This window comes from Myxine glutinosa, chromosome 14, assembly GCF_964187855.1.
Source record: "Myxine glutinosa chromosome 14, kmMyxGlut1.1, whole genome shotgun sequence".
Lineage (NCBI taxonomy): Eukaryota > Metazoa > Chordata > Myxini > Myxiniformes > Myxinidae > Myxine > Myxine glutinosa.
The window spans coordinates 30,740,967-30,757,310 of record NC_136274.1 but is presented as its reverse complement, the minus strand read 5'-3'; the positions used below and the strand labels follow the sequence as shown (position 1 = coordinate 30,757,310).

The window sequence follows — 16,344 nt, the reverse complement described above, 5'->3', positions numbered from 1 at the left end:
TATGAGCATTGGGATCATGTCGAAGCTTGTACATAAATTGCATGCAGGACAAAGACTTTTGGAGACATCATTGTACCTCCACATGAATTGCAAGGACATTAGTAAAAGATAATCAAAACATTTGTTGTATTTGAATCTGTGTTCTCAGCACCACGATCCACGTTGTTCGGATGGAAACTCCAACAGGTTTATAATTTTTTCCACAACGCTACATTTCCGGTAATTGTGAGAATACAATGAATCAATTGGTGGTTACCTGCTTTTCCTCCTCCCCAGCTCCTCGCTGTCGTCTTTGACTCGTTCAACGAGGTGGAGAAGCTGAAGTTCAAGTCTTTGTTGTTGCACAAAAGAGCAGCCACGGAGCATGCACACCGATTGTTACTCGCACGTTCGGTATGATCTGAGTGCGTACACGAGATGATTCGATTTGGACAATTTACAAGAAGTACATGTGCGCATGCGTGATGACCCAAGATGATGGCTGAACCTTTGCCTCCCTTCCTTCTCAGAGCCCGCAGGGGGTATCGCTTCGACATTTTATGGGGCTGATGCATTTCTTTCGGCCACGGAGGTTCGAGCAAGATGTGCTTCTCGCTTTCAAAGCTCTCAATGTGAGCCAAACGGGATTCCTCAGGTAACACTGACCTTTTGTAATGTTTGGATGGAATAAACAGGATGTTGATCGAGTTATGATACATCCGTTATTACACCTGTCTGCCGACTCGGACACTAATCTTCACCAGCAAGACTAGTTCTTCGTTCCTTTGTAATGTTTGTTTTGCATTTCCCATTAGGATGCCCCCCTTGCCCCCCCCCACCTCTCGACTCCACTCCCTCACCCTGCTGGGCAGTTTGATTGCATTTCCCATTAGGATGCACCCCTTGCCCCCCCACCTCTCGACTCCACTCCCTCACCCTGCTGGGCAGTTTGATTGCATTTCCCATTAGGATTCCCCCCTCCCCACCTCTCGACTCCACTCCCTCACCCTGCTGGAAAGTTTGAATGCATTTCCCATTAGGATGCCCCCCTTGCCCCCCCCCCCACCTCTTGACTCCACTCCCTCACCCTGGTGGGCAGTTTGATTGCATTTCCCATTAGGATGCCCCCTTGCCCCCTCCTCCCCACTTCTCGACTCCACTCCCTCACCCTGCTGGGCAGTTGGATTGCATTTCCCATTAGGATTCCCACATTTTCCCCCCCTCCCCACCTCTTGACTCCACTCCCTCACCCTGTTGGGCAGTTTGATTGCATTTCCCATAAGGATCCCCCCCTTCCCCCCCCCCCCTCCCCACCTCTCGACTCCACTCCCTCACCCTGCTGGGAAGTTTGATTGCATTTCCCATTAGGATGCCCACCTTGCCCCCCTCCACCTCTCGACTCCACTCCCTCACCTTGCTGGGAAGTTTAATTGTATTTCCCATTAGGTTGCCCCCCCACCTCTTGACTCCACTCCCTCACCCTGCTGGGCAGTTTGATTGCATTTCCCATTAGGATGCCCCCCTTGCCCCCCCCCCCCCCACCTCTCGACTCCACTCCATCACCCTGCTGGGCAGTTTGATTGCATTTTCCATTAGGATGCCCCCCTTGCCCCTCCCCCCCTCTTGACTCCACTCCCTCACCCTGCTGGGCAGTTTGATTGTAGTGTTTTGTTTTCTTGCTATTTTCATCCAAGCCGCATTCAAAGCAACTTTTTATTTTTTACAGCTTGGAGGAGTTTCACAGCTTCTATGAAGTTTGCAAGCTCAAGTGGAAGGTACCTGCTCACACTACACATAAACGGGTACATAAAAACAGGTGGAAGGTACCTGCTCACACTACACATAAACGGGTACATAAAAACAGGTGGAAGGTACCTGCTCACACTACACATAAACGGGTACATAAAAACAGGTGGAAGGTACCGGCTCACACTGCACATAAATGGGTACATAAAAACAGGTGGAAGGTACCTGCTCACACTGCACAGGTGTGTGTGTACATGTGTATGTACATCAAACTTTCTATTAGATTGACAAACTACTTTGCAGTTCATGTTCATTTGATGGATCTCGACTAGTTTAGCTCTTATGGCATGAATAGTAGGTTTAAGTCTGAGATAGAAAATACGAATTAAATTAATCCACATGGGACAGGTGGGAAGGAAGGGGAAAAATGCATTCACTTCTGTCGACATCAGTTGCTCGACATTAAAGTGTCCTTCTCGTGTAAACGAGTTATCGCTGGCACTTTGGCCAAATTACAAATTCCTGCCGTAATGACTGAGTCGAACGTCAGGACTTGTCGGCCAGTTCGTGAAAGACCTGGGCCAAAAACGTCCCCTGGCCAACCCCACAAGAATGTGCACGTGTTACTTTGAAGTCTTTTATTTATCCCCTATCGGTTTCACCGGAGGACTATAGGTTTACTCTCCGTCTGTCCGTCCGTCCGTCCCACCTGTGATTTTCTGGACTGTCCGCCATTACCCTGTAACATATTTAACTGAAACTTGATACGTTGCTTTATTATGATGTTACAGAACAAGTTTGACTTTTGGGGCGTTTCCCCAATTTTTCACGGAGTTACTTAGAAAAGATCACATGTTTATCACATGAGTTAGTTTTCACCTGCTCTGACTCCACCCCACTGCTTTACACCCATTGGTTGGACAACTGGCCTGACCCTGCTTTACACCCATTGGTTGGACAGCTGGCCTGACTCCACCCCACTGCTTTACACCCATTGGTTGGACAGCTGGCCTGACTCCACCCCACTGCTTTACACCCATTGGTTGGACAGCTGGCCTGACTCCACCCCACTGCTTTACACCCATTGGTTGGAGAGCCGGCCTGATTCCACCCCAATTAAAATCCTGAGCCGCCATTCCTTCAAGCAGCACAGAGCGGCAGGTCTGAGGCCCGGTGTGTTAGTCCATAGCCCAGTGCAATAGAATAGGTCCCAGGCATATAACCCGATGTATTAGAGGTGTAAAAGGTTGTGGACCATTGCATACTTCAGCTGACTTGAGACAAATTCATAGCATGGAGTTGGTACTAGATACGAGCTTGTACTCATATATCCTGGGCTATTGGGGTACACGACGGTTCGTCGTCGTCATAAGATGATTAATTTTTATTTCGTCATAAATCTCTCGACCATAGCGCAAGAACTGCACGGATCATTGGTTCGATAACCAGCACAGGACCACGTACCTAATATTCCGAGGTGAGTCTCTTTGTCCATTGATTGATGATGAAAATACCGTGAGGTATGGAACTGATACGTGTAGTATTACTGCTTCACCTCCACCTTTTTGATGTTTATCTCGTCTTCTTGTGCAGGCATGAATCTGTTGGTGAAATTGAAGGCCTTCAAGTACCTTGTGTGTAAGTTTATAATCTATTTGTTTCTACATTCATAAATTTGAACCACAGTATTAGCATCATGGAGGCTGAGGCCTGGCTAAAGATGTGTTGGGGGGTTACAAAGCCCAAAGTTCCAATCTTTATTTCTTTCACCAGACCTTGTAATCCTGACCAATGGTGTGTGGATATTGGTTGATGCATTCGAGGCAACAGGTAGGGCACAGCCAACAATCGGTGGCAAAGTTTATGTTTTCACCCCTGTCTGTTTGCTCGTGAACAGGATATCTCAAAAATTATGGACGGATTCGGACGAAACTTGATGGACATGTTGAGATGGACAAGGACATGCTGAGTGTGCGACGAGGATCAATTGATTCGATTTTGGTTCACGTCCGGTTCAGGATCTGGCCTATAATAGTCCAGGAGCCAAAGGCCTAAATTTTAGTGAACCTGGTTTTGTCGGATAAAGTTTTTTTTTCTTTGCTGTTTCTTGTAGCCTGGGGGTAGCTCATTAAGATTTAGGAGGGTGCCAGGTGAGATCCCTTGGGCAACTCAGGATATTAACCCCTATGTCCGATACGCCCAAATCCTGACAAACAGGAGTTCCCTTCGTTTCTTCACAATTGTATGTTTATCAAAGGCTTTAACATGCTTGTTTTTATGATTATTCATGCAGTAGGGCATGTGCAAACCATTTTTAAACAACATTTTAAACAACAGTTTTGATAATTAACCCTTTTCTGATCGATTTATGGTAGGACGCTTGGGTGGTGTAAGGCGTACACAAACAAAACAATGAGAATTTGATGGTTTGCCATCGTCACTCAGGTTAATGAGATACTTCAGTTAGTTAGGAGTACAATAGGTGGCAGCACTTCATTGTTCTAACTTCCTGATGCAGGAAAACACATGTTTGCCATTCCTCTGTCTTAAGTTTTCACTTCAGCCAAGCTTCAGATCTTGGTTTTTGGCTGTCTCACAAGCCATAAATGTAAGTAAATGTACTATAGAACCAACTGATTAATGTAGGTGAAATCATTTATATAATCAAGGATGCTTCCAATGAAGTTTTAATTAGATGAAGCCAACCTCTCAGATTAATATGTGCTGCCCTCTTTTAGCAGGTTACCAAACTGTTTGCATCAATGTGAATCCTTTCTTGTCAAGTGTAGTTGCATACTTCCATTACTTCTGAGAATTAAAGCAGACTCTGAAGCCCTATAATTGACAAAATTTATCTGTTATCAATCCTTTATTTGATAAAATGAGACCACTTCTTTAATCTTAAAGAAAAAAAAATCGTAAATTAGATGTTACTTTCACGAATTAGAGTTGTTGGTTTTTAACTTGATGGTTTATCAATGTTGCCAGTGCTGATGCACTGAATCAGAGTCTAAATGTTTAGGGTAGAATGTGAGAGTCTTACATTTTTTTACAGGGTTGACATTGATGGAGCCTGATCTTGAGGAATGCTACTTCAGTTGGAAGTTCAACTGCCGTACGAAGACGGAACAGTTTATCCGTGCAGGAGCCGTCAGCGGGAAGCTGGCTCCACCATCTGTCAATGTAGACAATGCCGTTAACATTGGAGAGGCAATGTTAGAAGATTTTGAGAAAACCTGGCCTGAGGGATTTTACAATACCATCCCCAAGAATGTGGTGAGCAACAACAAGTGGCAGCAACAAGCAAATCTGTCGAAGTTGGTGACTCCAAAGTCTATGATCTGAATGCCATCTACTCAAGGGTCATCGCATTGTTATCTAGTGACCGCGATATTGACGTGAAGGATGTCCTTTCCTATGAGCCTGCACCTGTCCCATCCGCAATGTTCACGAAGGATGGAATGCGGATTTGTAAAGCCAAGTCCACACTCAAGAGGTTGCTCCAGGTTGAAGTATCCAGGAGGAATGCCGGTGATGCAAACGTCACTGTCATAGATGGATCAGCCCTTCTTTGGACCATCCATTGGCCAGCAGATGGCACAGTAGCCGATTTCATTGCGAATGTCAAGAAGCGGATAACTTCATACCTGATAGACAGTGACGTTTACCTCATCTTTGACAGGTACCATGAGTGTAGTGAAATTATACCGAAGGTGAACCCAGGGTGTGCTCACTTAAAAAGGGGCGTCTATAAGACCCGGGACAACCGGGGCGCACGAACACTCCAGCGGCACTTACTGTGACATAGTCCTGTAGTTTGAATGGTATGTACGCCCCTATATGCTGCGCTGATTTGTTTTACCTATTGATATCGGACATTGCCCATGTAATACTCTGATTCTAATGTCTGTTGCATGAATGTATTTTTACAGGATGTTACTTCAGATCTAAATGATATTAAACCTACCCAAGGGACAAGTCGTGTCTGAGCTTGATTTTCACGACATTTAATATCATTTAGATCGCCGAAATGACTGAACACAAGATGATCATGGTACCGGTTCTCGGAGCCGACTCTCAAGCTGAGGGGTCGGGATCGGAGTTCACCCACTGGCTCAAAACGCTGGAGAATTACTTTGCTGCTCACGAAACAGAGCCCACCGCTGCGGTGAAGCTGTCCGTGTTAGTCGAAGGTCCATCACACCGTTTACCGGAGCATTGCTCGATTTGTGACGTACGCTACGGCTCTGGCCGAGCTGAAGCGACTCTACGTAAAAACACGGAGCGCTGTGCACGGCCGGCATCAACTCTCCCAGCGGCGACAACAACCATCGGAATCGATCGATCGCTACGCGCAGGAGCTGCGTTACCTATTGGCGGACTGCGTGCAGGAGGTACGGACCCACGAGCAAGTGCAGGACGACCTGCTCCGAGATTCATTCGTCTCCGGAATTAATTCTGGAGTCTTGAGGCTCCGACTCCTGGAGGTCGCGGAGCTGACATTTACGGAGGCACTACGGCTGGCACGCGTCTATACAGATGCCCGTGAACAATCCACCGCTTATGATCACCCACGAGTCGTGGCGGGGACTTCTCAACTCGCGTGACCGGAGAGGGGTACCGCCGAGGATATGGGGGAGGACCCGACCACCACGGCCGAGTCTCTGGGTGCTCCTGAAGCGGACTCCGCTTCCGGCCTAACTGCTGCCGCCGCTGCCCGGCCACGGCCTGACCGGTACGCAAAATGTTATTTTTGTGGGAATCGGCAGCACTCTCGATCTGACTGCCCGGCTCGGGAAGCCATATGCCACCTGTGCTCCACCAAGGGCCATTTTTCAAAGGTCTGCAGGAAGGCCGCTCGGGGCACGCGCCCCCGCGCGACCTTGAATGGGCTCATCGCTGAGCCAACGGATCGAGCACCGGACGGGGCGCCTCACTCGGCTTTGATGAGCCGACCTCCTTCTCGCAGGCCTCTGGCTGCACGCACGACCTTGGTGAGATACACCGGGCCGCCGAAACAAATGGCGCGAACGCGACCGGCCGCAGCGCGACCGACCTTGACTGGCGTTCGAACGCCTACTTCAAACAAGCGACATGCTCCTGCTTTGGAAACTCCTCTTGATGTGCGGCAAACGCAGCACGTGACTCGAGCCCCATCTGATGGCGGCTCTTACAAATTACATGCACCCACTCTGGCATATGAATCTGCAGACGGCAGTGATCCTTCTCACATGACTCTAGTGCCATCTGGCGGCGGCTCTTACGACCTACACACACTCACTCCGGCAAATGAAACTGCTGATGAGCCAACTATGCGCTTGTCACGAGGATCCTCCCCGGGCTGCCCGAATGACTGGCAAACTGCAGCCGGCGTGGGAACGTCCTCTGACAGTGGGTATTACGATTTATATGCTCCTGCTGAGGCCCAACCTGCCGACGATGCCCGGAAGATTGCAGCCGGAGTGGGATCCACCCGTGAGGCGCGATCTTCTCGCCCGGCCGGTACAATACCTGCCGGGTCTGCCGGCCTTGCGCAGGCCATCATTCCGCTCAAGGTCGCGGGCGTTTTTGCGCAAGCTTTGATTGACACGGGGTCTACGGATAGTTTTATCGATCAACGACTAGTGCATCAACATGGGTGGCCGGTTCTCGGGACAACACGCCGGATCTTCATGGCCTCCCAAGGACTTCGGTTGAGCACAAAAGGGGCGTGCCGATTGAAACTTGTGATAAAGGGACGCACGTTCCCGGACGTGTATCTCATGGTATTACCTGCTTTATGTGCCGACGTTCTGTTAGGACTTGATTTCCTTAAGCGGCATGGACGTTTGGAAATAGACTTCGGTGGGCCGGACACGCTTGCTGTGTGCGTCCTCGCTCAAATGGACGTGGAGCCTCTCTCGCTGTTCCCCAACCTGACCACTGATTGTACCCCTGTAGCCGTCAAATCGCGGCGCTACTCTCGCGCAGACGCGCAATTCATTGCGGAAGAAACGGCACAGCTCTTAAAGGACGGTATTATAGAACCCAGTAGGTCACCGTGGCGGGCCCAAGTCTTAGTGGTGCGAAGTGAGGCCCACCGCCGGCGCATGGTAATCGACTACTCACAGACGATTAATCGTTTTACACAGCTGGATGCCTACCCCTTACCGGGGATGGACGCCCTGGTACGCCAGGTGGCCCTGTATACCGTTTATAGCACTCTCGATCTGCGTAGTGCGTATCATCAGGTCCCCATCTCTAGGGCTGGTCGCGTCTTTACAGCCTTTGAATCGAGTCAGCGGTTGTACCAGTTCACTCGACTCCCCTTTGGGGTAACTAACGGAGTCGCTTGTTTTCAGAGGGCTATGGATGACCTCGTTGCGAAGGAGAACTTGACCGATGTCTTTGTCTATCTGGACAATCTTACTGTTTGTGGGTATGACCAGGAGCATCATGACGCTAATCTGAAGCGCTTCCTCGAGGTCGCGCGGAAATATCACCTAACCATGAATGCGGCTAAGTGTCGTTACTCTCTACGCACGGTAGATCTTTTGGGGTACACCGTGACCCATGTCTCTGTCTCTCCGGATAAGGAGCGTCTGCGACCTTTGCTCGATATGGCTCCGCCTAGCGATCGGGCCTCGCTGAAACGCGCTCTTGGGCTGTTCGCCCACTATTCAAAGTGGGTGCAAAAATTTCTCCGCGAAGCTCCGCCCCCTCGTGGCCTGCGACACGTTCCCCATGGGCCCGGCCGCCATGGCGGCCTTCGAGGGCCTTAAAGCCGACATCGCTGGCGCCACTGTCGCGACGATTGACGAGAGTGCCTCTTTCGTTTTGGAGAGTGATGCCTCGGATCATGCGATAGCGGCGACTCTCTCCCAAGGGGGACGCCCTGTGGCTTTCTTTTCACGGACTCTCACCTCCGCCGAGCGGAGGCATTCGTCTGTCGAAAAGGAAGCGTACGCGATCATCGAATCAATTCAGCGATGGCGGCCGTACCTGCTTGGGCGGTGTTTCCAAATCGTCATGGACCAACAAAGCGTTGCATATATGTACGACACCTTACATGCTCAGCGCATTAAGAATGAGAAAATCACCCGTTGGCGTATCGAACTCGCCGACTTCTGCTACACCATCAAATACCGCCCGGGGAAGGATAACCTGGTCGCCGACGCCTTATCGAGGCTGGCCACTTGCGCGGGGGTTGTCACTTTGGAGGGGCTGCGCACTTTGCACGGCACTATGTGTCATCCCGGGGTCGCGCGTTTCGCGCATTTTGTGCGCGAGGGGAATCTGCCGTACTCGATTGAGGACATCCGCCGCATCTGCCGTGATTGCACGATCTGTGCGGAGCTCAAACCGCGTTTTTACAACCCTCCTATGGGGACGCTCGTTAGGGCTACTAGACCGTGGGAGCGCTTGGCGATGGACTTCAAAGGGCCGCTGCCGTTGTCGAGTAACTCTCGTTATCTGCTCACTATCGTCGATGAGTATTCGCGATTCCCCTTTGCTTATACGTGCGGGGATATGTCGGCTGCCACGGTTATTCGGTGCCTGCAGAATTTGTTTTCTATGTTCGGGTATCCGGCCTACGTGCATACCGATCGGGGTGCGGTGTTCCTGTCTCAGGAGGTGAGGGGCTACTTGCTCCAGCATAATGTCGCTTCGAGCTACACCACCCCGTACCGGCCCCAAGCGAATGGACAGATCGAACGCTTTAATGGGATTATATGGAGGGCCGTCATGCTAAGCCTCCGGACCCTCGGCCGAGGCCTCGATAAATGGGCGTGGTCGCTACCTGCCGCTCTAAACTCGATCCGGGCTCTTCTATGTACTGCCACCAACCAGACTCCTCACGAGAGACTGTTCCACCACCCTAGAAGCTCGGGTAGTATCCAGTCTTTGCCCAGCTGGCTCGCTGAGCCGGGGCCCGCCTATCTCAAACGAGCGGTTCGCGCTAGCAAGTACGACCCCCTTGTTGATAAGGTACGGGTCCTCCAGGCTAATCCCGAGCATGCTCGCGTGTTAACGGCGGACGGCCGCGAGTCTACCGTCTCCGTACGCCATCTCGCCCCATGTGGGGACGACGACCGGGATATCGACGAACCCATCTACGAGTCTATGGACTCTACCGAAGCTTCCTCTATGGAACTACTACCGTCACTTCCGTCGTCATCCACTCCCTTGCCCGAAGGCGCTGGGGCGCCCCCTCCGACACCCACCTCCGGCAGCTATTCCGACGCGGGGGACTCCGGGCTTGGGGACGCCGTACCCGGTAGTTTCCGAACACGAACTGGCAGGGTAGTTCGCCGCCCCGACCGCTACGGGTGGACCGACTGACGTGGATTGACGTGACCCATTCGATTATCGCTGACGCTTGCTTGCAACCTGCCGAGCGGCAGTATAGTTCTAACGGCGGGGAGAATGTAGTGAAATTATACCGAAGGTGAACCCAGGGTGTGCTTGCTTAAAAAGGGGCGTCTATAAGACCCGGGACAACCGGGGCGCACGAACACTCCAGCGGCACTTACTGTGACATAGTCCTGTAGTTTGAATGGTATGTACGCCCCTATATGCTGCGCTGATTTGTTTTACCTATTGATATCGGACATTGCCCATGTAATACTCTGATTCTAATGTCTGTTGCATGAATGTATTTTTACAGGATGTTACTTCAGATCTAAATGATATTAAACCTACCCAAGGGACAAGTCGTGTCTGAGCTTGATTTTCACGACAATGAGTACAGTATAAAGTCCGTCACGAGGGATGGCAGGGAGACAGGGGTTAGCAGGAAACATAAAATCTGCTAGACAATGAAGCTTCCAGCCCAGAAGGTTGTCTTGTCATCTGTTGAAAACAAGAAACAGCTTATCCGAATATTATGTGATGAACTGACTCAGGACAGGCTTTTCCATCTACGGAGCATGGAGAAACACAAGTTGGTTGTGACAGGGGAGGACCCTTGTCCCATCGAAATCAAGAAGGAAGAAAGAAGGAGCCGGTATGATCTAGAGACTCATCATGAAGAAGCCGATATCATTGTCCAACATGTCTTGGAGTGTGCTGGAGAAGCCCATCAAGTCTCTGTGGTTTGTGATGACACGGATGTGTTCGTATTGCTACTTCATCATTACCAATTCGCAAGACTGGAAGTGCCACTGGCCATGGAATCCCCAAGCAAGGAAAGGGCAATAGTGGACATCAAGTCAACACTGGCTAAGCATCAAGAAATTGTAAAGAACCTTTTACCTGTCCATGCCATATCAGGATGTGACACTGTAGCATGTTACTTTGGCATTGGAAAAGGCTCTGTAATCAAAGCCCAGAAAGCTGGATATGAATTATTGGCCATAGGCAATGTGGACGCACCGCTCCAACAAGTCATTAATCAAGCCACTGGCTTCATCTCGGCCTGTTACGGCATAGAGGACAGCAAGGACATGTCACACACAAGGCTGCTTGTATGGGGGAAAAAGAATGGAAAAGGTCATACGTCTGCACCAAACCTGGCTGCTCTTCCACCAACGAGAGAAGCATTTATTGAAAATGTGAAGAGGGCCCACTTTCAGGCAATTTTGTGGCGAACCCTCAATGTAAATCCTCTGCCAGCTCTGAACCCAGAAGAATTTGGATGGAAGAAAGACACAATCAACAGGTCACTGAGCCCAACCAATCTACCAGAAAATGCCAAACTTGCCCCAGACTACATTTTGGAAATGATCAGATGCGGCTGCAAAAGTGAACCCCTTTGTAACTCCAAGAGATGCAGTTGTCAGGTTAAAGGCTTAGCTTGCACAATGTTTTGTGCATGTTTCAGGATAGGATGCTCAAGACCCAAGTAGCCTGAACTAGGCCATTATTAGAATGCCAGTGTTTCTAATTCTACCATGTATCGTAGGACATGAAACAGCACAATACAATGTCAGTAGGTTTCAGAACTTGTCCTTGCTCGTTTCAGATTTTAAACAGGGACACGTTTTGGGCCACCCTGTACTACATAAACGTGATTTGATGCATGTTCATTGTGGGTTGGTAGATAAGGGTTAAGAAGGGTTCAAAATTCCTCATAGTCGCTGTGACATTAGTCTGTAGATTTCTCTCCATTTATTCTGGTCTACAAAATGTCGATTTCGAAAGCGTGTAATCAGAATTGTGGAAATTCACTGATTTGGAACAGCTAGAAAAGGGTTAATTGTTTCAAATCTGAATCATATTTGATTGTACATTAAGTACTGTGTGAATAAATATCAGAGACAGCAAATTTGATGCATTTGATGTGAGTATTCACCATGAAATTATGGGAAATTCCCATTTTTTCATGATTTGGGTGCATAGGGCATGAAGGGGTTAATATCTTGAGTTGCCCAAGGGATCTCACCGGGCACCCTCCTGAATCTTATTGAGCTACCCCCAGGCTACAAGAAATAGCAGAGAAAGAAAACTTTATCCGACAAAACCAGGTTCGACCCCACGGCTCCCGGACTATAAGTGTTTTACAAAACGTAAACTGTTCAGCCTGGCAGAGGTATGCTCTCAACTGAGTGCTGTTCTAGTTGTTGCCTTGGTTTCTGGATAGGAAACTTGATGGAAGTGGATGTTACTTCTCTGCACTCTCTTCTACAGGACCTGCTGGAGATGCATGCGCACCCTGGTTTCCAATCGCATTTGTTGCATGTAAGGAAAACTTTGCTCTGTCACCTCTACAATCGTTGTCTAAAAAAAATAAAAAAAACACCTTTAGAGGCCATTTTTCCCCGCAAGCGGGGGTTGGCCTTTTTCGGGAACTGTGGTTGTTGTTGTTTTTCGGTCCCCTTTTTGAAGCAATGTTTTACGGCCGGATGCCCTTCCTGACGCCAACCCTTTTTGCCGCCTTTAACGACAAGCAGGGAATTACCAGTGAACTGGTACTCAATGTCTGAAGTCTGAAGTATGTCTGAAGCATATATGTGTATATATATATATATATATATATATATATATATATATATATATATATTGTTGCGAATATGGAATTTGACCTCCATATCCGCTTGTAAATATTCCCCTATCTTCTCCGATACTCCCCAACTCTCCCCTTACCCCATTCCCTAGTCCCATTGTCTGTAAACAACACCCATTAGAGCCGATCTTCCCCTTCATTCCCCCATTAAATGTCGTGCCCAGGTCCCCCGCACCACACGTAGACAATTATAGGACATCTTGCTAGTTATTCTTAATCTATGTCAGTTAAGGACTTGTTTCCATTAATTATGACTCTTCGTTGCACCAGAATGTGATGATATGGCACCAGTAGGAGTTTAGGACCTTCCCATACCTCCCCGCATCTCTTCCCATCATCTCAAGCTCCAACAACAACCACAACAACAGCGGCTTTGCGTCCTCACTCCGGCTCGGTTGGCCGCCATTGAACCTGTGCTCGACGGGGTTACCCAGAAGGGGGCTCCCTGTCGGCCCCTCGTCAAGGGCGGAGCCGGTAACCCCCGCACCCAATGAGAAGCCATGGGCCGATGCCATATGGGGCGGAGCTAACGAGCGAGGGCGTGACTCCCCGCCGGATATACGCGGCCCCGCGCCGGACGTGACGTTAGAGATGCGCCCCGAGCTTGGAAGGACAAGACGCCACCCTCCCGAGCGCTGAGCGACCTCCCCGGCATCTCCACCAAAGTCGCGACCCACGAGCGCTGAGCGACCTCCCCGGCATCTCCACCAAAGTCGCGACCCACGAGCGCTGAGCGACCTCCCCGCATCTGCTGGACACCACCGTACGCGATTCTGTCCCTGAGCCAGGTGCACCTGAGCCATCGACTGCCGCTTTCCTGGCCATCAAACCCCGTGTGAGTGAGCCTTGTCCCGTTTATCTGTGGTCTGTCTAGGGTTAATATAAGAGTGTGTTTAAGTGCCCACCTTCCTATGTTTCCCTCTTGTCCTTGTAATCTAACCTTTTTCCGTACGAATATACTTGAGAACTGAACCCCTGGTGTCGTATTGTGTCATTATAACCCAGCCGGGTGTCTTCTCTTTCCTATTGAGCCAGCGTAGCGCGATTAGTCAACATTCGGGCACAATCGGGTAACTTGTACGGATACGGCGGCCATCCCGCTCGGCCCACCATACCATCAAAGTCGTATCTGTAACAATTGGTGTCGGGAGTGAGATTCGAGGCCCGACCAAATTTTGAAGGAAAAAAAAAAAAACGAATAGAGGAAAAAAAAAATTTGGTCAAAATTTGGAGCGGCCGAAATTTGTTTTGTTTTACGAAACTCGAATTTTGCAAGTCGCGCTATGGCGGATCAAGACGGCTGGGGTCCGGTAAAGGAGAGTGAGGTAGGGTCGGTCCAGGACCAAATTGAGGGACATGAGGAGAGCGAAGCAGTGAGGGCGGCAGGTTCGCAAAATAGCGCCGTCACGCACGAAGTAGCGGGCGCGCAAAATGGCGCGCTCGCTCACGTGGTTGAAGGGTCCCAAAATAGCGTCGCCGCGGAGGGCGAGCCTGCGGTGGCGGCTGGGGACGCTGGGCAAACCGGGTTTGACCTCAGATTATTCTTGACCCAACTGAATGCAAAAATGGATAGGATGGAGGGCCAAATGAGGGTTGATAGTGGGCGATTAGAGGGCCAAATGGGGGTAATGGGAAACCAAATGGGGGTAATGAGGGACGAAGCGAGGGGTACCGGTGAGAAGTTAGACAATAATTTTGAGGAGTTAGACAAGAAAATTGGGAAGTTAGACAAAAATTTTGAGGGGTTAGACAATGGGATAAAAGAGGTGAGAAATGGGTTAGAGGGGGTAGAAAATAGAATGGCTGCCCAGGAGAATCAGATAGAGGGAGTGAAAACTGGGTTAACGGGGGTAGAAAACAGAATGGCCGCTCAAGAGAATCAAATGGAAGGGATGCAAAAAGGGTTAGAGGGGTTAGAAAACACCATGGAAGGCAAATTGAGGGACATGAGGGACCAAGCGGAAAGGGAAGTTAACCAAATGGGGCAGCAGATAGAGGGGGTCAGAATGGGGGTAGAAACCAAACTGGATGCTCACAGGGAGGAAATGGAGCAGATGAGGGTGGCATCTGGGCAGGAGATGCAAGTGATGGGAGAGGAGATCAGAAGAGGAGTGAGTGAGGAGGTCGGAGGAGTGCGCGAGGAGGTGAGGCACTGTAAGGAGCGCATGGAGAAAGAGGTGAGAAAGGGGACTGTAAAATTGCAAGGTGGTATAGAGGAGTTGACGCTGGGAGTAGAACAACTGACAGTGGGACAAAAGGAGCTGGGGGACCAGGTAAAGAAGAACACAGCGGTAATAGAGGGTTTAAAATCGACACAGAAGGAGATGAAAAAGGACGTAGGGGTAATTAAAAAAGAGTGCCAGACGGTACATGAGGACCTGACGAGGAAAATGGACAAGGTGGTAGAGGTAATGGAGGTTAAAGAGCGGGAGGTGCGGGAGCACATAGAAAAAAATAAAGTGGAGTTAGAGGAAGAACTTAAAGGGGCGCACGAAGAGATGAAGGAGATGAAGCAAAAATTAGAGGAAGTGGAAGAAGGGGTGAGCGAAATTAAGAAGCGACGGAGAGAGGATAAGAAAGAGATAAAGGAGGAAGTAAAAGAATTGGTCCAAAGTCTGTGTTCGGATCGTGATGATGTGCTCATTAACCGGATGAGGGATTCGCAGGTGATGGAGGAGAAGCGAAGAGAAAGAGGACCCGGTGTAAGTGGTGACCAATATGGTCGTGCGTATGATGCGCCAGGTGATTTAATAAGCTTGGGGGTCGAGATAGACCCGGATGTTCGTGAGAGGCCAAGAGTGAGGTGTATGGCTGGTCCGGAGGGTATGGAACGAGAGGTGCGAGGTGTGGGTGAGCAAGGTTGTGGTGGTATGGAATGGGTAGCGGGTTGCGGAGGTGTGACCCATGCATCGACACCAACAGGGGTAGTTGTTGGAGGGACCGGGGAGGCACGAGAGCCCCTTGGGGGTAGTGTACTGTGGGGGCCCGGCCGGTTCGGCCCCGCGCTGACCCCGCAAGGGGCGACGCACGGGGTCCGGCCGGCGGGCAACGACTCGCATACGAGGTGGTCCCACAAGGTCCCACTCGCGCCGTATGACGGCAAGAGTGATCTACGCGCGTACCTGGCGCAGTTCGACTGTGTGTGTAAGGGTAACGGTTGGGGTGAGGACGAAGGTGGAGTACACCTGGTGGCCGCATTGCGCGGCGCGGCGGCGGAGGTGCTGACGGCATTACCAGCGGGTGCTCTCACCCTGCCAGCCCTCCGCGACGCCCTAATTAATCGATTTGGAATAGAACAGCAGAGCGAGCTTGTTAAAGCTCAGCTCGCGCTGCGAAAGCGCAAGCCCCAGGAAGCCATCGGGGAACTTGCCCACGACATTCGCCGCGCAGTGGGGATCGCACATGCTAGCATGGCAGCGGATTCCCGGGAAAGCCTGGCGCTGGACCATTTTATCCAGGCCCTCCCGGATATTGAGCTCCGGCAACAGCTCGCCATGTGGCGCCCGCAGACTCTGAGCCAGGCGGCTGACGCTGCGGCCCGTTGGGAAGCAGCGAGGCCCCTGGCCCGGGGGGGCGAGCGTCTCGCAATGGCGGTCCGCCAGATGGGACCCCCGATGGAGGGCGGACCCCTTAGG

The 16,344-nt window shown here is 50.5% G+C and overlaps 1 protein-coding gene across 1 annotated transcript in view; it reads left to right on the top strand.

Annotated features, from left to right (window-relative positions):
• LOC137439566 (two pore channel protein 1) overlaps positions 1-16,344 on the top strand; it is a 62,414-nt gene that overhangs the window by 24,140 nt on the left and 21,930 nt on the right. Inside the window, 7 exon segments of the mRNA XM_078768098.1 lie at positions 277-393; positions 510-634; positions 1,706-1,754; positions 3,139-3,202; positions 3,319-3,363; positions 3,499-3,555; positions 12,334-12,384. Of these exon segments, the coding sequence (XP_078624224.1) occupies positions 277-393; positions 510-634; positions 1,706-1,754; positions 3,139-3,202; positions 3,319-3,363; positions 3,499-3,555; positions 12,334-12,384 (508 nt within the window).